Source organism: Lepisma saccharinum, chromosome 17 (assembly GCF_977018435.1).
Source record: "Lepisma saccharinum chromosome 17, izLepSacc3.1, whole genome shotgun sequence".
Taxonomy (NCBI): Eukaryota; Metazoa; Arthropoda; class Insecta; order Zygentoma; family Lepismatidae; genus Lepisma; species Lepisma saccharinum.
The window spans coordinates 7428390-7448927 of NC_139245.1; the positions used below are offsets into that span (position 1 = coordinate 7428390).

Here is a 20538-nt window from a genome sequence, read left to right on the forward strand (position 1 = left end):
AAGAACTCATCGCAGGCCTTGTCCCTCAATATTAAGTTTACTGACTAATTGTAAGTTTTTCTGGGCCTCCTCGATGACACATTGGTAGCATCGCCGCCTTGTAATCAAGGGGTCCGGGGTTCGATACCCGGTGGAGGCACATAGTGGTTCGGATCCCCGATTAGCCTTACTGTGCATAGTGGACTTAAAACACGAACTCGATAATTGGAAGGTTTTAGAATAACCAAACATCGCTTTTTATGCATTGTACAACTTTACTTCTTTTCACCCTACTTTTACAGTTTTTCTTCCTAAGAATTCCACTGAGTATAACACGCTACGAAACCAGAGGTCCAAGGTTCGGACATTGGACAAGTATGGTTGTATCATGTCTGTCCCATCGCCATTCCTTCGGCTCATCATTCATCCTCATCATCGCATTTAACCCAAAATGTAGAAAAGCAGCGTAATATAGAAATATATAAATGATTGATTTGGTTTATTTTACTTCGCTTTTCTGACACTTTTTGGCTAATCGTGAAGATGAAGATGAAAATGAGTGATGTGAAATTGATGAGAGGACCGTCATAAAGAACACAAACGCCCAGTCCAGGATTCGAACCCAGGACCCCTGGCATCGTAATTCACCTTGTTAACCACTGCACAACAAATATAAACAGAAAATGCTTTATAAGTTATTTGCTTCTCTATAACTCATGATCATATTATAAATATTATTCGCTGTATGACTAGGGATTAATTATATTTGTATGTCTAGCCAACCCAGCCACCTAAGCAGCATCAGCTTCCACATTTGCAGGTGGAGGCTAAATAAAGAAAAATCACAGAAAGTCAGAAAGATAAACAAATTTTGTAACATAATACTTATAGAGCATGCAGACGGCTGTAAAAACAATTGCTACAGTCCTAGTTTCCTTCCTTAATTAAGACGTGGGTTATTCTTCATTATACATGAGATCAACCAACCTGGGAATCGAACCCAGTATCTTGTGTTGTAGTCAGACTCTCTTTTAGAATGCCAATATGTTGGATATTTGGTAGATCAGTCGATCCTGATCCATTGTTTCCAGAGAAAGACAATCTGGCAGCTTCTCATTCAACATTTTACTCGCGATGTAGGAAAACGAGATCACAAATACTTTGCGATTCTATATTCTCGCGTTTACAGAAGTTTACCACCGCTCGGACCACAAATCCTACTTCAAACTATCTGACAGATATCAATTGTCCACCAAATCAACAGATGAACCGACCGCTTCGATGTTTCTTCGAATTTTCAGAAAGTGGCCTTTCTTCTCCTTTGCAGGTCAGGTCATTAGCAGGAGGGTTGAGTGCATGTGAGAAGAACCGCTATGTCATTCATTCCCGCGCCAAAAAAGGGACAAGCAATAGAATTCTGTTCTTGGAATTTGATATGGAGATATCTTTTCTGAACCATAAAATAATTAACCTAGAAAGTTCTAGCCACCCTTAGCTAAATATTCCTGTTTGTGTCGTCCTTTCGGCGCCCATGGTGTCAGTGCAGGGCCAGATGAAGAGAAAGTGCAGGTTTTGGGGGGGGGGGATCTTGGATCTGGTGTGCAGCAGGGAGGAAAAGTGCATTTTCAATAGGTCTCACCCTTCCCTGACCGGGGTGGACCACAAAACCATTAACTGCATCCTCTGCCAATACATCTGTTTGTGTTCAACAAGCAAGAAAGAGGGAAATAAGAAAGAAATGCCTTGTTTGGGTTCGTGCTACTGAAAATTGAAGAAGTGCTTCAAACTGCAAACAAAATTTACTGAAGAATTATTTTGCAATATTTGTCATCAAAGTAAAATTTCCAGCAAATACAGAACAGATTCCTGGGGCCAGTGCCGCCCCCCCCCCCCTAACGACGTCCCTGGGATAGAGGTTTATATATAACCACTTTCCATTTTTCAGGTCAAATTTATTAACAAAGCTCTCAATGTGTTGCACTTTAAGTATCGCTTTTATCCCCCAGAGGATCTATAATTATAATAATGAATTATTACTCTTATTGGTAATTAAGAATAGCAATTAGTATATAAATTCTTTTCGGCCGAGATGACTTAAATATTGAACTAGAGGAAGTTTGAGATGATTCGTCTACTACAACGCGGAACATTTGTTTCATTTGCGCCCCACAACTTTCTACCGATTTTTTGACATGAAATTTTCCTCACGAGGTAAACTGGGGAGAATAAAGAAAAGATAAAGAGGGTGTGATTGGACCGGAAATAGATCTGGATATAATTTTATTTTTAATTTCTCAAATTATTGTCCTTTTTAGAAGTGAATTTCTCCCTCCCAGATAAGCAAGTTTGCAAATTATGCTGGATTTTCAAACAATGAGAATACAGGGTGCTAGGTGCCAATGAACCTAAAATTGTGCTAGGTTTAGCATAATTAAGCTAGGGTTGGCATCACTGCACCGGCATCGGCTTGCTCAAAAGGGTCCTTATGAACAGTCCTTCCAAACCAGGCGGCAAACAAGTCAACGGACCTTGTGAGGAATAGGATGGAAGGGAAAAAAAATCTAATAGTGGGGAAAAGTTGCCATTTGATGTAAAACCACAACAAAAGAAATTGATGGTAATCTGAGCATGTCTTGAGGTGCCCCAAGTACGATAAAATTTCATAAATTTGATTTTTTTTGCTCTATTTCAACCTTTTTCTCTAGTTTCTTATTTCCGCTATAAAAGCCCAAATCAAAATGTTTGTACTTTCTATACCTTTATATTAATAGAACGAACGTTTTGGGGGGGGTTTTTAAATTTATGGTGAAGATAAAAAAATAATTATTAAAATATTAAATTTAAAATCCCCCAAAAAACATGTTCTATTAATTTGATTTGGGCTTTTATAGCACAAATAAGAAACTAGTGAAAAAGGTTAAAATAGAGCAAAAACGTTTCAAATTTATGAAACTTTATCGTACTTGCGGCACCTCAAGTCATGCTCAGATTACCATAAAATTTTATTTTGGTCGTTTTTACATCAAAACGCAACTTTTCTGCACTATTAGAATTTTTTTTTTAAGAAAGTATTTTTTCTTTCTTCCACCCTACTGAGGAACCAACCAGTTTTTCCTCAATCAGGGATGCCAACCAGCAAAATGGTAAAAAACCAAGCAGAGTTTGATATTTGTTGGCACTTAGGACCCTGCTTTTGGCATAATGGTAAAATCTACCATAATCTGCAAACGCAATTCCCTGGGAGAGGGAAATCGAATTGAATGGAATATGTTTTCAGGAAATATAAATAATATTATGTCCAAATCTTATTTATAAGCAAACATGTTTCAAACGAAAGGGAGTATTCCGATCCAGCGGCAAGCTTTTTTACAACCATGCCTCTATATTTTCTTCATCCTGCCCGATTTAGTTTGTCAGGAGATTTTTTGGTAGGAAATCGGTAGAAAGTTGGAGGTAAACAATTCTCAAACCTTGTTAAGTTCTATGTTGGGGGAAAATTTACACTATTACATAACTGTTAAGAATAAGTAACGCAAGTTCAACACACTAGAAAAGTATATGCAGAATTACAATTATCCGGAAAAAAAAGTAATTAATAATAAATTCTAGCACAATTTAGAAACATTTAGCATAATTTTGAAGTTTAAGCAGCACTTTTTGTTATCGTGAACTCCAAAATTCTTTGAAAAATTGAAATATCGTTAATGTGATTTTCGCCAGTCTTGAGAGATTCACATTTAAATAGTTCAAAGTGAGGAGCAAGGGCCCCTTGCCATACCTTGAGCATGAGCCTGCAGCTAACATTCTAAACTAAACTAACCTAACCTACAAGCGATATGTGTGAATGTAATTGAATGCATTTTACAAACCTTCCTTGGTTTCCTACCCTCTGAAAAAGTCACGAGTTGCCACTGACTACACCAAGTGACGTTCGTTGTTTCTAATACTTAAGAAAATTAATTTCTTCCAAAATTTATTTTGCAAGAAAATTAAACTCTTCAAAACATTTTATATTATATTATCTTATACCTTGAATAGTTATATCAATAGTTTCATCTCAAGAGAGACGATACATTATGAAATTATAAACTATTTTAGACCATTTTCTACCAAACCTGAAATAGGTCACTAAAAACAACGCAACTTACAGCAGCTTCCACGATTGAAAAAAATAATTAATGCCTTTAATAAAACAAATCATATGGAGATAAACTCGTAATCAAGAACTAAATGTAGGCAGTAAATGCCCACTCTGAAAAAAGTACAAACACAAAACACCATGCATGAATAATTGAATATAATAATAATTATAAGTATTATGATAAATTTATGTATATTATATATATGCACTGTTTTCTGGCATTTTTATGTAACTGCCCCTTACAATATTTTTCCCCCCCTTCCACCCCCAGTCACTTTTCCCTGGCACCATCACTGAACTAATTCATAATTTATATATCATTACAACAGTAGTAGATTTTGATTTACTGCAGTTCTACACACAGCACAGTCTATTTGTTACAGCCAACATACAAGAGAGTACATACATATGTATGTGGCTGTTCAGTGTTTTGAGTTTTTGTTTTAAGTCTACTTTATGCACAGTAGGCTAATCGGGAGTGAACTTGCAGTGTAAAATGGGATCCGAACCACCATGTGCCTCCAGAGGGTGTCGAACCTGGGTCCCCTTGATAACAAGGCGACGATGTTTCCACTAAGCCACCGGGGAAGCTACCTTTGTATGGTTGTGTGTTGTCTAGTGTTTTGCCTATGTATGTGCTGAGTGCCCCAATCCGGTTTTTACCCTGGGTAAGGAGATTGTACACACACACACACGGTGATTTTTTTATCTATTGTAAGGCCATGTATAATGTGATGGGTGCAATTAGCCTAAGTTCTGACACTTCCAAAATTTTAATTTCAATCCATCAATCAATAACATTCTTCCATGAACACCATTAACAATTAAACAAAATTAATGGGTAGTTAGTACTACAACAATAACAACTAATAATAACAATAATATACTATGCAATAGTCCATATAACTTAAAATAGGTGTAATTAAATAGCACTAAGGACGCTTTCTCCTAGAAGAATCTGCTGCACACACTACACAATTAATTTGTTTTATATGAATTCTGAGGTCGAAAACAAGAAATGTAATATGTCAAATTAAGGATAAACGTTTACTCTACACTTTTTGTTTGGAAGACTTTCTTCTTAGATGCTTAGATTATTAGCAAATTAATGATTAAGATAAAATTATTAGTGAAAAATACGAATTTGTTTTACTAATCCATTAACTACTAAATGGTTGCTCCTATCAAAAAACATAAGATAACATTAAATATAGAACGTGACTTAAGCTTCATTTGAAAAAAAGATAGTTGAAATCTGATCATTAGTTTCATATCGTAGTTTTTATAAATGTCTACATCTGCAATCTTGGATTGGCTGCCATTTCTATTAGCTACCACTTTGAGATGGCAATCATGTTTTTTTTGGTATCCTTACACAACCATACAACTGTGGTATAAAGGAAAATAGTACCCCAAATTATACTGAATTCTTGATTTTTTACCACTTGGCCCATAGACTATAACAATGAGGATGAAGCACCAAAAAGTATCCATGTTTACCCAGGTTTCGAACTTTCTACACTAGCTTGCAATATTTTTCACCAATACTTCAGATCTATTTCATGGTGCTTATGCAATGTTGGTTCTACGGTGCCAGGCTGTAAGGCGCAAATAGCCTTGTGCCGCTTCAACTATAGAAAAAGAGGCCCACAGATTGTAGAAACGTTGACGACATGGGGCTCTCAACTATGAGCTACCTGCACCATCATCTGCAACTCAGCAGTGATTTCATTATCCACTTCCCTAAACACAAGAAATTTTCACGCCACTCCATAAACTTAGTATGGACATGGACTGTGAAAGCAATAACAAATAAAGGCATTAATTATTGTGTAAAACACAAATATCTCACACCTTGCAGTACAAAATGGGTGATCCATTGTGTTCTAACAGCAACAGTATTTACAATTATTCAGCAACTCTGCAGAGGATTTTCCACTAAACTGACAAAACTCTCTTCCTGGTAGCATAGTGGTAATATCCTTGGCCTTGTAATCAAGTGGGCCCAGTTCGATATCTGGTGGAGGAACATAGTATAGTGGTTTGGATCCCACTTAAAAATGTAGATCCAGTTCAGATTCGACTTTCCATGCATAAAATAGACTTGAAATGTTTTCAGTGAAAAAACTCGTTCAGCTATATATAAGAACCCAGTGAAGGCAGTGTCAGTGAGTCATGCATGTATGATCAGGTGAAAATTCCGTCCCTAGGAAGCTTTGTTTACTCCCACATCAGTTTGCATTGAGGAAGTTAGTTGTCCCTACTTGGCTTACCATAGATACACTTATAGTAAGTCTTGAAGCTTTCCTGGCAACGAGTAATGAAAAAAATCTCTCGGGCTATTGGCCAGGTGAGTTGTGGAAAGGGTTCCATAGATAGATAGATACACATGTTAATATAAAACATTTTCCAAATTTGCTCCACGCATACGTGCGCGTGTTTGTGGGAGGGAGAGATTGATTTGGCTTATTTCAGTTTCATTTTCTTTCACTTCTGGCTAATCGTGAAGATGAGGATAAGTGATGATATGATGAAATTGATGAAGGGACACTCACAGAGAACACCAATGCCGAGACCATGACCCTTCGCATAGTAAGACACTATACTAACTACTACAGCACTGGAGAGAGAGAGGAGTAGGAATATGCTAAAACACGGTGCACGAGATCTTTAATATGTGTAAATGTAGTCCAGGAATGTGTTTTTCTTATCCAGAATGTGTGAAAATTAGATTTCTATGAGGAAGGTATTCAAAAACTTGTAGTTCGTTACAATAAATGTTTAAACTGGCAAGGAATTTATGTAGAAGACTAGAGAAGTGTATGTAAATTCAGAAAATAAAGGTTTTTGAAAAACATTTACTTACTTCATTTTTATTGCAAAATGGACCTTACTTAAAATATAACCCTCGTACATAATCACCTAAGCAGCATCATGTTCACTTTCAGTCACGTGATAACTTTCATATTCACTTTTGGCAGTAGCACATACCTGTCTCTCCTCCCCTTTCTTCTGAAGAACATCTGAATTTGATGTGTGCCATCTTTCCACCCTTTGATATTTTTATTGTTACATATTAGTCCCACAAACATGTTACTGGCGTTAACTTTATAATATTACATGGCTTAAAAGTGCAACAGAACAACACAGTTGAACTCAGATCAAAGATAAGGAAAGAACGTCAGCTACACGAAAGCAGCCATGTGCAGTATAGTTTAGAGTGTTGCAATCTCGCAATGAATATCGTGGAGGGAAACTGGTACTTTACGTGCCTAACCACTGCCACACGCATATATTTTTCTTTATTGTTTGTTCACTTTGGTCTATTGTGGTGTTCATATGAGGGAGGGTAGAAGGCAAATATGATTTTTTGTGTAAAATTTTAATTTTCTTACTTCAACTTTCATTATTGCGACATCAAATGTGCAAATTTCACCCCCACTAAGAGTCCTGCCATTCTGCAATAATAATAATAAAAAAAGATTCATTTTTCTACGACTAGCGATTTTTTGTACATCCCAGCAAGTTCGAAAAGGATGAGCCTGAAAAGTTGCCATCCCGAGATGTTAGTGGACAGGAGAAGCTCACATTCACTAAAGGTTGCTGAGCCATTCCCACACTACACTAGTGCAAATGAGAAGAAAATTTTTGGACTCCTGGAGGCCCCTGCCTCAATTACATTTTTTTTTTGTTCCACCCTTGACTCACCCTGCATGTTGAATCATCCCCAAGCATTCACAATTTTCAATTAAAAAAAAATGAATTAACTGAAATACACTGACTTAATATCATGAGGTTATAGAATAAGTTATGATTTCACTACTCCTTAATCACCTCCAATGAGGCTTTTTATTTTTGTCCTCAGATTATATGAGACATCAAATTATCCAGACTCTATTATGTAACTACATCTCTGTACCTATTCTACAACCACCCACATCTACTCCTTCATTAGGTACATAATTTACAGATTTTAATAAATACACACAAATAAGAATACTAAAAGTAAAAAGAAGGGTTTTTTTCTCTCTCACAGAAGTATTATATGTATTTTCTATTAAATAATAGCCATACATACATATGTAATACTATTTATAAAATTAACAAGTCGTATCTTTTATGCTTAGTCCCACTTGTACCTAAGTCATTAGTGCAAAATAAAAAGGCAACCATTGCACATAATGACCATTACAAAATCATTGAAAAAAAAAAGAAATACCTACCACTTTCTGATAAAATGTAGGGTTTTGTCATGAATTACATCATTATTTTTATGACTTAAAATAGTCAAGTCATGAAAGCAGGCTTACTCTTTCAGTTGCAATTCATTTAGTTTCCAATTCATTGTAACTACTGATGTGCTTTTGCTTTATCATTGTACAAAATTGAACTATTGCTACGATAAATGTTTATCTCTTATTTACTACAGATAGGAGCTGTATCCAAACACCATTCCACAAGCTACACATTTAACAACTTTAACAGTTCTTTTCCTTTTTTTATATAAAATAAATTTCTTTACCTAATATCATGGCACAATTAAACAAAATTCTTCTATACAATAGTTCTTGTCTTAGGATGATGTTTCTAAACACACATTTCACAAAATAAGCTGAACTGACATTTTCATAAATCTTGTCGTTTTGAGGATATCAAGTTGTATGATCACTTGCAAAAATATTACCAGGTAAGCTACCTGTGACCCATTTTTCCCAGTGTGAGGTTCAAGATTTGAAACTAAAATGTTCATGAAGCCGACCAGCACTTGCATCAATACAATTCCACTTCTTTAAAGAACCAAATGGAAATGGGAAATTAATGAAAATATTGATTAGCAATTTGCAAGGTATTGCTTTTGTAACCAACTGTACAGTTTGCAAAACACACTGATTTCCACTACTTTTATACACTTTAATGCAGAACTTAATCAAAACACTTCTTTTTGTAGAAGTGGAAAAATTCATGTGAAGCACAAAGTGCTCTTATGCAAATGTCTTGACTAAGATATACCATTTAAAACAAACATTTTTGATCCATTAAATAACACAACTGAATGGAATATTCCCATTCAATTTGCACACATCTTTAACATTCAATTTTATCAAATGATCATGAGGACACAATTAGTATGTGAACAAGACATTCACGAAGAACCAAACCAAATTACAATAGAAGTAAATCAGGAAAAAGGTACAAAAATACATGAAATTTCAAATCGTATTCTGCAACATTTAACAACCATATTGGTAACTTTGACCATAACGGCAAAAAGATCTACTAGATAAACACAGAAGCAAATGTGATTTGGAAGTACAAACCCTTCCAATAAATATTCTACTCTAACAAACATTCTTATTCTAAATACTATATTTACATTTCATAGTCCCCATCCCCTTACACATACTAGGCAATATATATTAACAGCATTTTTTTTTGTAGCTAATCAATGGTGATTTATTCATTCTAGTTTTTTTGGACTTTTAACCACTCTTATTTAAAAGAGATTTACCAACGTTTCGGAGGCTGCATCCTCCAAGGCAACCATTTAGACACGCTACCCTGAAGACGGAGGCAGATGCAGCCTCCGAAACGTTGGTAAATCGCTTTTAAATAACAGTGGTTAAAAGTCCAAAAAACTAGAATGAATATTAACAGTATGTAGTTAATTCCTGAAAAATGAGGTCGTATATGCACAAACATAAAGAAAAGGAGCAGTGATATCTCCAAAACTTACTCATCTGCAAACTACAATAAGCAATTTAGGTAAATATGTGATATCGCCCGAACAGATTTCTTCAAATTTACAGGAGAAACTACTTAATGAAATCAGTTTTTGTAGCATCGTCAAAGTTCTTCGAGGTATTTTATTTTGCGGAAACTGAAAAGTTCACCATAGAATGCTGCAGAACAAGAAATAATAACTTTTTATACAAGGAACTTGCATTTTTTGTAAAGCGACAACATTATGCTGTTGTTTCCATTACATACCTGCAGATGGGGTGAGCGTCGAAAGTCACGCACTCTCGCCTGTGTTTCCAAACGTGCCTTTTTTTACAAGAATTGTTTTTTTTTTTTAACTATGCTTACCTAACCTAACATAACCTTGCTGGAAATGGTCCATGGGGGCTATCGTGAATGGTTCGTGGGGCTATTGTGAATGATTTTTGGGGCTATCCGTCAATGGTTTGTGATGACATAATGAACACAAAAGTAGGTATTTTTCGGTGAAGAAGGTTGAAACATTGCATACCCACTCCAAATCGACAAAACACAAGCACGACGCGCGATGATCCATGATGAGTGCACGCCATCATGTCAGTTACCCAAGCGGAAGAAGGAAGACAAATAATGACTCGTAATATGAAAAGTTGACACTATTTTATGGAAAAAGGCATAACTTCACCTTAAAGGATCTTTGGCAATGCAGAATAGGCAAGTATCAATGCTAAAATTAACGAAATAATTGAGTGAGAGGTGTTCGGGTGATATCGCATACTAGGCAATATATATTAACAGTATGTAGTTAATTCCAGGCAATATATGTTAACAGTATGTAGTTAATTCCTGAAAAATGAGGTCCTATATGGACAAACATAAAGAAAAGGAGCAGTGACATCTCCAAAACTTACTCATCTGCAAACTACAATAAGCAATTTACAATAAATTCACACACACATGAAAATTCAACATTTCTAAGGCATACAGCAAACATCACAGGTTGCTTGACAATATAATTTATATATATTTTCCTAGAAATTAGAATTTACCTGATAAAGGAAAATAAACATTCTGTGTTTAAAACAACACAACAATAATGACATTGAAAGTCATGTCTTCTTTGGGTTCAAGATGTACATCCATTAGTTGTGTTTGTTATGTGTTTGCTTTTGTACTTGATGAAGCGAATGAGGTTGGTGTTAGCAGTCATGACAATCGGATAATGATCTCCTAGTTCTTTTTTCTGCAGGCGTACCTAAAAAACAAGGTTTTTAGTTCCGACAATTTGACAGTAATTTTTTTAAAATAGTAATAAATTCTAAGTCAATACCAATACAGATGCTGCTACTCTTACACATTCCCACGGATACCAATATCAATGCCTGAAAATTTAACAATTAAAAAGTATTAGAAACAATCGTTAATACCGTATTTACTCATGTATAATGCGCACTTTTTTCAAAAATATTTGCCCCCAAAAACTGTGGTGTGCACAGAATAATTCAGACAGCCAACATTAAACCGTACAGGGTCATTCCATTATTTTGAGACACTTGCATTGATTTTTCATGTTTATGGAACCCTATCATGTTATATATCGTTGTAAAGCTTAAATCCGGCAGTTTCTGAATATGGAAACAGTATTCCATACCAGATGACGACACAAATGCGAAATGCGGTTGAAATAAGTTTATCGAAATATGAAGAAACATTCTGATTTTTATGGTATTTTGGATGATAACATAAGAAAAAAGATAATAAAAATTAAAATGTATTACTGGCCAAATAAAATGACATACATGGAGTGTGTAAATTCCTTAACGGAAGAAATCTTGTGCTGATAACTGCTATTTGGAAGGACCTGAATGTGCCTCATATAAATGTTACATTAGTCACGGAAAAAAAAGTATATATTTTGAAAAAGAAGGAATGAGCAATTGAATAGGTATGACATCATTCACTCTTGATCAGCATAGCAACAGATTTACGACCTACAACTAAGAAAGCCATTTCTTGAAACTGGATTGTACTGGGCATTATATAAGATATAATTTTTTGTCACTTTTACCCATCCAAAACCAGAGTGCGCATTATACAAGCACATGCACTATACACACATAAATACGGTATTAATCATGTAAATATTCCACTGCTTTCATATGAATAAATTTATCAGAATTTTGCTTTCAAATATTCATGAATTACATCAGAATTTTAAAATAGCCGTTACTTAATTAAAAAATCCATTTTCACAATACTGGTGCAAAATAAGTGGAAACATTGAATTTTGCATAATTTCTAGGATCTTTAGTCTGCAAAAGTGTTGCATGGTATCTTTATGTACTCCGCAAAATAGCATAACTCTGGAATTGTATTGGTGAATAAATTCCAGCTATTATTGTCCGATAATGATACATTGGCATTGGTGTCAGCTTAGCCCTTATTATAATTAGCCACCAGACAGACACAATACTAACTTAATAGGGCACTAATACATGGTGTTGCAACTAAACCTGACTGTTTCTAATTACAAAAACAAAACTCTTTTATGCAATGAAGTCAATTTAATACATGTTGTGCTTCATCTCAATAGGAAAACAGAATAAGTGGCAGTTTCATGCAATTTCCTGACCAGGACAGTCATTTTTTTTAATGACTCCTCAAAACAGACCCTCAAACTCGTTCTAAGTTCTTGGGATTACAAACCTAATGCAGTCTCCTTGAAGTTCCATACTATCAGTAAAATGGTATTCCGACTGGGAACATGCAGATTACGGTAAATGTCATTACCTCGAGCAACTTCCGTTTAGTGTAGATTTAAAAACCATCAGATTCAGTTGTCGTGCCTCACAGGTGTGATATTCAAAAGACGAACTATCCTTGTTAAGAAACAGCATGAAACAGCCACTCATACTATTTTCATAAAATGCTTTGAGATTCACTACAACATGTATTAAATTTTTCTTTGTTGTATGAAAGAGTTTTATTTTTATTTGTAATTAAAAACCATGGCAGCACCATGTACTTTCAAGTACAAACTTGATGTGACTTACAGAAAATATTGTTTTGCAAGCAGAGCAAGACAAAAAATACTAAACTTCTATACAAACCACGAATTTAGTGTAAAGTGTACTATAAAAGCCAACTATTATGTTGACTTATTTATGAAAATTGACTTGAGTTTTAAACAACAAATGGTAGAAAATATCAAAGGGGAAAATTATTTTCTTGGTTGGGAACTATATTGCAGATATAGAGGTTGGGAGAGAAGGTAGAGATGGAAGAAATTCTCGAACTCGCTTCCCGCTTCAATTTGATCACTGCTCTTAACAGAGTTAAGTTGTGAAAAATATTGTAGACAGTGAAAAGAATGTGAAATAGTAGCAAAAACAACAATATGATCTTAGTCTTACAATAACAGTACACACAAAAAAAAAAGAAAAAAATTAAGCAAATAAGTTGAAGACCTTGCAAAATAAGACTGAAGCACCTTGTTCAATTGGATACTGTACACATTTTAAATACCAAGTCTTTCCACTCAGAATCCAGAACCATCCTTTTCCTCTTATTACAGTGCAGGATGTCTACAATTTCGTGTCAAAGTTTCAATCCTACAAATGAAGATGTTCATCAAAAAGACTAAAACCAAGTATAAGCCTTATATACAGAAACTTTTTCTTTCATAACCAAACACTTCACAACATTTTAATATACCCTGGTTGTATTTAAAATAGTGTATGTTAATTTGGAAAGCTTTATTAGTTTATTCCTGTACACAATATACATGGTGCAAACATTTAAAAAAATATCTACATAGAAAGGGAATGCACACACACACACACGGGAAGAAAGACACACACACACACACGGGAAGAAAGACACACACACACACACACACAAATATTTACCTTGTGTTTTAATGCGGGCAAGAGATTCTGAAGCTTTTCCACAAGATTTAGCTCTGCCACTATGTGGTCAGTATAATCTTCTCCAAACACATCCATTATTGTGTCGAGGGATTCAGCTACTACCCACAACTCTGATTCTTTTGTGCAAACATCAAGAAGAAACTTTCCAATTAGCTGCAACATTAAATTTTATGAAATGAACTAAATTATCTTCCCCAAGTACATCACATACAAAGCATTTTTTTTCTGATACTAATGTATTTGACAATTTCATACCTGTTGTCAGTTGAATACTATGTTGTAGTATGTCCATCTACAGTAACTATTCAGGAGAGCTGATTTAAGTTTTACGTACGTGGATCTTGAATAACACTACAAGATTTGAGCATACATTTTACTACTGTTGATAATCCACACCATTTGAGTCAGATACTTCTAAGACAACAAGATACTGTGATGAAATAATAAATAAATAGTGTATGGCTGTACACACCATACTGCATGATAGTATCAAAGCTAAAATTCTTGTCATATTAAAGGATGTCTTAGTACTGGGTATTTGTTAGGATGCAATGGGTGCAAACAGCCAACATGCTGATGCATACAGAATAAGGAAAAAAAGTACTGAGTGCTTTATTGTGCAAAGAATAACAAGAAACTGAGTTATGTTTTGCTTATAGCCAACAGCCCCTGTGCATGTGCACACATGCCAAAAAGGCATATGGGGTGATGTGGAGTTATAAGAGCTCCACATATTCTTGATCTTGGCAATAGTTGGGTTGATGTGATCAGCATCATGCCTGGTTGCCTTTACCCCTCAGGTACCCACTGATACAAGGCTGGGTGCCAACAGTAATAATTTACAATGGTACCAACTACAAGGGTCGTTCAAGGTTGACCGGGATTTTCGTACGTAAAAAATCGATGAATAGCCGGATTATGATGAAACATGCGGGTGACGTAATGTATTTCTTCGCGAGTAACTAGCGCCCAGCATGACGTATTTTGCGCTTGCGCAGCAGTTGCAGCGAACATGGCGGCAAGCAGTGTGTCTGTGGCTGTGGAGCAGCAGTGTGTAATCAAATTTCTCGTGAAGGAGAAAGTGAAACCAGCTGAGATTTTCAGACGATTGCAAGCACAGTATGGTGAACAAACGATGTCGTGGACAAGAGTGAACGAATGGTGTGAGCAGTTTCGCGAAGGACGGGAGCTGGTGACAAATGAAGCGCATGGACACATTCGCCCGACTGCAGTCACACCAGTGAATATTGCACGTGTTGAGCAAATGATTCTTGAGAACCGGCGAGTAACAGTGCGGGATATTGCAGCCGAGGTGAATATCAGTGTCGGGAGTGTTGAGACAATCATTCACGACCACTTACGCTTCCGCAAAATCTGTGCAAGGTGGGTTCCCCGCCAGCTGACATTCGATCAGAAGTGGACACGCAGGACGGTCTGTGAACAGCTTCTGAATCGGTTTCGAGCAGAAGGTGATGAATTGTTGCAGTGATGAAACATGGTTGCACAATTCAACCCCAGAGACCAAAAGATGCAGCATGGAGTGGAGGCATAAAGGTTCCCCGCCCCCCAAGAAAAGCAAAACGCAGCCGTCCACTGGAAAGATCATGGCAAGTGTCTTCTGGGTCATGAAGGGCATTATCCATGTGGATTTTCTGGACAAAGGGAGCACGATTAATGCCCAGTATTACTCCACATTGTTGAGTGGTGCTGTACGAAAGTCCATTCGCAAGAAAAGACCTGGGATGTTGTCTGGAAATGTCATTCTTCTCCATGACAATGCCCGCCCTCACACGGCCAATGTGACAACAACTCTGGCCGACATGCGCTGGGAAGTTCTGCCCCATCCCCCCTACAGTCCGGATTTAGCCCCCAGTGATTATCATTTGTTTGCACCCCTTAAAGACCATCTGGGAGGGAAGAAATTCACGACAGACGAAGCACTACGGAGCGATGTCCTCCAGTGGCTACGACAACAACCAAGTTCTTTCTACGCCAAAGGAATTCAGGAGCTGCCAGAACGATGGAAACGGTGCCTCGGCGCGCACGGAGAATACTTTGAAAAACTGACATAGTTTGGTGTTTCTTCTGCTACCTATTTCCTCTGCAGAAATAAAAGTCCCGGTCAACCTTGAACTACCCTTGTACATGTAATAAAATGGTTCTAACAGGTGGTCAATTAAGATGAACATGAAAGGTGGTTGAATGCATAAAAGGAAATCGTATTTAATGTACTTATTTCATGTAGTACCTCAACAACTACAGTAACCAACTTCCATCTGCCCATATGGCCTAGCAAGCACATGTAACAGTTTCTGAAAGTGTCCACCTTGAACATGAATACAAGTGTGAGCATGTGTCATATTGGCTGATATCTTTGTGTAGAAACTGGAACAATGTCCACGTTAAGACAGCAACTCCTCACTATATGTATAAAAATCCTCTGCTCCTGTTTTAAGTTTCTACTGTACATATTCAGGTTTAGCTAGATATGCAATGGCATTTTCCAAAATTTAAACACCCATCATCACAGGACAGAATATAAGCTCTGCCTCCTCGTCAACGCACGTGCTCAAAACATTGGAAGGAAATTCTGACTTTAGCCTGGCTGGTAGCTCAAGTATACTTGTTTGAACAGAACAGTGGCATATTCTAGGTTCAAAACCTGGGGTATATCACCATACTGTTGTGTCCGAATGGACAAAATTTGCTTTGGAAGGATGGGGTCTTTCTCATTCATTTTTTTGGATTTTGAAGTGATGCGACACTGTGATTAAAAGTACATACCTGACAAGAAGTTATGAAAATGTATCATTAAAATAACAGCAGCAAGTAAAGAATTTCAAGTATCTCATGGCTCTATAAACAAAATAGTAGGCCTAAATGAAAATTCAAAATATAACTTATAAAAAACTTCTTACCTTACTTCATTTGAACAGAAACTCCATTCTTCTCTCCTTTTGCATAAATTTCAGGGTCACATATTCATAAAACTTTTCATCTGATTACTCCTTCCATTTAAGAAGAATGATTTTCTCAATAGATAGAAACTTTTTTCAGCCATCACCAGAAAATTATAATTCACTCACTAACTATACCAAATACATATGACCTGCCTTTAAAAAAAATACACACACCAATGGAACATTTTCTAAGAAAATCCCCAATAGGATTTTTGCTACAACTACAGAGAGAGAACTCCTGGCCTTTGTCACTTTTCTTAATTTTAACTGGTCATAAACCAACCATGGTCAGCCATCTATACTAAACTTCAAAACAAAAATTTCTGCTGACCATGGTGACAAATCTACTCTGGTTGAAGAGATCAATGACCTCTATCTCTACTTGTCTACAAGCATTGACCGGAACAGTGATGTTCTTGGCCCAGAAGGAGATTTCCCTGTCATATGGGTTTGCAACACTGATAGGGAATTTGTGAGAAAACTTGCAGAGTTCAACGCACAACTTCCTTCTGTGTGTTACGAGTTCGTCAAAGAATGTAGGCAAGGTTGCCAACTCCGACGAAATCAGGATGCCACTCTCTAAGATACCAGGCTGCCAACTCTAACAAATCATGTTGCCAACTCCTGAAGCATCATTATCATCTCAATAAAATGACAATTTTTCTGCTGTATTTTAACCTGAGCCTGAGGATTCATAGATACCCGAGAATATATGCTCCTGTGTTTGAATCAAGTCACCCGTAAAACTACAATTCCTATTTTCTGGAAAATAAAAAGGTATAGAATTCACCTATTCATGCAGGCAAACCTTCATGTGGTCTGCAATCACTGTTCAGGTATTTACTATAGAAAATAGGCCTACAAACTAGAAATATCTACAAAACTATGAAACAATACACACAAGCATATGACATGAATATTCTAAGAGGAAATATACATAGATTTTCAAAATAATGGTTGTGGAAATATTCTCAAGGTCAAGCACATTATACAATCACCTGATCAAAACTCTGAAATTGTGTAAGAAACATGTACCAGAAACACCAATAAAACACAGTGTAAGTATTATGGTATATTTTGCTATTTATAATAAATCATGCTGGCACCAAGTGTAAGTTGTACTTAGGAAAATTAACCCTTCGTTGGTCGTGTGAGAAAAGTTAGGTCGACGCTTGTGCATGGTCTCAGAGACCAGGTTTTTAAAATATGCCAAATTAATGGTCTAAAATGCCAAATCTTCAATTATTACGATCAGATCTGTTCTTTCAACAATTTAACAATAAAACTATAAAAATTGAAATTATATAAAATGGTACTCTTTGGACAGCAAGTGGCTTCAAGCAGCTCGAATATCTTACTAACACTAAAAACAAAATCGTGGGGTGAAAGAGGAAGGTTAGAAACTCAGCTAGACAGAGGAAGGGTGTTGACAAAAAAACAATCATTGATAAATAACGATGTTAAAATCACACACCCAGAACAAGAGACCATGGACGACCAACGCAGGGTTAAGAAACTAAATGCATACCGTTTTTCTTACCTTAATTAAAACTGCAGATCCTTCATTGTGAAAATTACCAAGTATGATTCCCAAAATTCCAACTATTCTTATGACATTTGCTCTAACGCTAGCATCTGGACATGAATTTTCCCCATTGAACAACAACTGCAAAAGACACAAACTTATTAAACTACTGAAAAAATTGAATAAAAATTATCACCATAATTAGGTCAACAAGAGTTATGCAAGTTCAAATAACAATTGGTTGTAACAATGAGCTTTTTACTGTGGTGCTAATTACAGGAAACATCAGAATTGCTGAAATGTATAAAAAGGACACTTTTTCCGTATGTACAAGGGATAATAAAAAATAATGACCACTAATGTTACACGCACTCACTTGGTTCACACTCTTTGAAGCTTTAGTCTAAAAGACCCAAACTACTCAATCAAAAGTCATCATGGTAAGAAAATGTCCTGGAAGTGTTGATAATGACCCTGTGAGGCAACAACGTCAACTGTGAGACATTGTCACAGAATATTGCCAATAAAACGAATTAGTCATTACCTCCATTTCAAGATCTAGGCAATCTTCAGACAATGGCTGATATGAGCCAAAGAGATGACAAGGAGTGAGCGAGTGCTTGTTGCCATTATCTACTGATGAGTTTAATAGTCAGTGGCATTACTTTTCATTCATCCCTCATATATTCTTAGCTAAAGGAGTACAAGCACGAGATTGGTGTGATTCAAGTGTAGATATATATGTTAGAGTCTACGTTACAAGCATTATGGGACAGATGTATTGTATACGGATTCAATAGAAGCAGCTATTTAAGAATATATGTGTAAAGCTCCCTCCTCCAGGTAGGATAATTTGCATGAGCAGCCTCCATACTGAACCCCCCCCTCCCCACCCTCCTATATCCAAACTCGACCAAGCATCAATTCATGATGAAAGTTGTGCGAATTACTCACAATTATAATAAAAATATATTAATAACTTACGTTTTGCAAGTATCTATGTTGCTTCTATGATGTTTTGGGACGCAACTGCTCCCTTCTTCAGGCTGTTCACTTTACGTTATACACAATTCATAACCACGTTGACCTCTTATTACGTATAGGATATGGGATTGGTTTAACCACACACACTTAAGCAATCCCATATCCTATACCTAATAAGAGGTCGATGCGGTTATGAATTGTGTATAACCTAAAGTGAACAGCCTGAAGAAGGGAGCAGTTGCATCCCGAAACGTCGTAGAAGCAACATAGATACTCGAAAAAAGTAAGTTATTAATATATTTTTACGACCAAGCATCCCCTCCCAACTAGAAATTTCCACTTCGAGTGCTGCTGTTTTCAACATAATTTTTGCCCTCCAAAAAAACACGTTGTCCATTGTTGTACAAAGTGACACGAATGAATTTCTTCACCAGATTTCTTTCTGTAGACTGACTTTTGAATTGTTAGTTCAATATTCTTGACCTGCAGATATAAATAAAATAAATACATTTTTTTAAAAAATCGAATTCTTCTTGATGTTTTCCTGGACATGCTGTATGTGAGGACGTGCTTAATTTAACAAATAATAAAACTAAAATAATAAACCAATTTATATTATAATTTCCCTGTTGTATTATTTTTTTATCATTTTTTTGAGCATTTTCATTACACACGGTAAACACTACAGTGTTCAGGAATTATTAGCACATAGTCTACATATCTTCATGTACAGCATAAAATCTACAACTACTGTGTTTATTTGCTTGTAAGGACCAACATTCTAGGGTATGGGGTTTAACAGTACACATGAGCATCCTTCTGAAGCTGCAGATGCACTTATTTACAAAAGTTTGCAAACTGCTGAAAATGATTTTTTTCTTAACTGGGAAATTTCGATTCCTAGAAGGGTTGTAGAATTCTTGACCATACCCACCTGCAAATCAGCCTCTGTAAGCTGTTTGAATTCTGGTAGTTTATGAACTGCCAATCTCTGCAACACAGCTCGCATTGCAGAAGTAGCTGCTTCCAAAAGTGGTATGTCAGATGCAGCTGAAATTGGAGGAAAGTTTTTCTGTGTCAACAGTTTCACCCACTCAGATTTGTACACTACTTCATTAGAGCATTTAATTTATTCTACCTCTATATTAAATACTAGGGATGGGACCGATTAATCAGTACTCTATCGGTATTAGCTAATATAGGCGTATCGGTTTATCAGTAAAATTACCGATTATTTTACCGATCCGATATATAGATAAATATCTTATAATTTAGTGTAAAATTCTGCCACTTTGTTGTAAT

The 20538-nt window shown here is 36.1% G+C and overlaps 1 protein-coding gene across 1 annotated transcript in view; it reads right to left on the reverse strand.

The window, feature by feature from the left end:
• Positions 1 to 8155: 8155 nt before the first annotated feature.
• The window catches only part of LOC146001495 (HEAT repeat-containing protein 3), a 98818-nt gene continuing 86435 nt past the window's right edge, over positions 8156 to 20538 (reverse strand). The window contains exons 11-14 of the mRNA XM_083138876.1: positions 20171 to 20286; positions 18268 to 18393; positions 13747 to 13920; positions 8156 to 11093 (exon numbers count right to left, since the gene is read on the reverse strand). Of these exons, the coding sequence (XP_082995002.1) occupies positions 10965 to 11093; positions 13747 to 13920; positions 18268 to 18393; positions 20171 to 20286 (545 nt within the window). The 3' untranslated portion in view covers positions 8156 to 10964. The remainder of the gene's footprint in view (positions 11094 to 13746; positions 13921 to 18267; positions 18394 to 20170; positions 20287 to 20538) is intronic.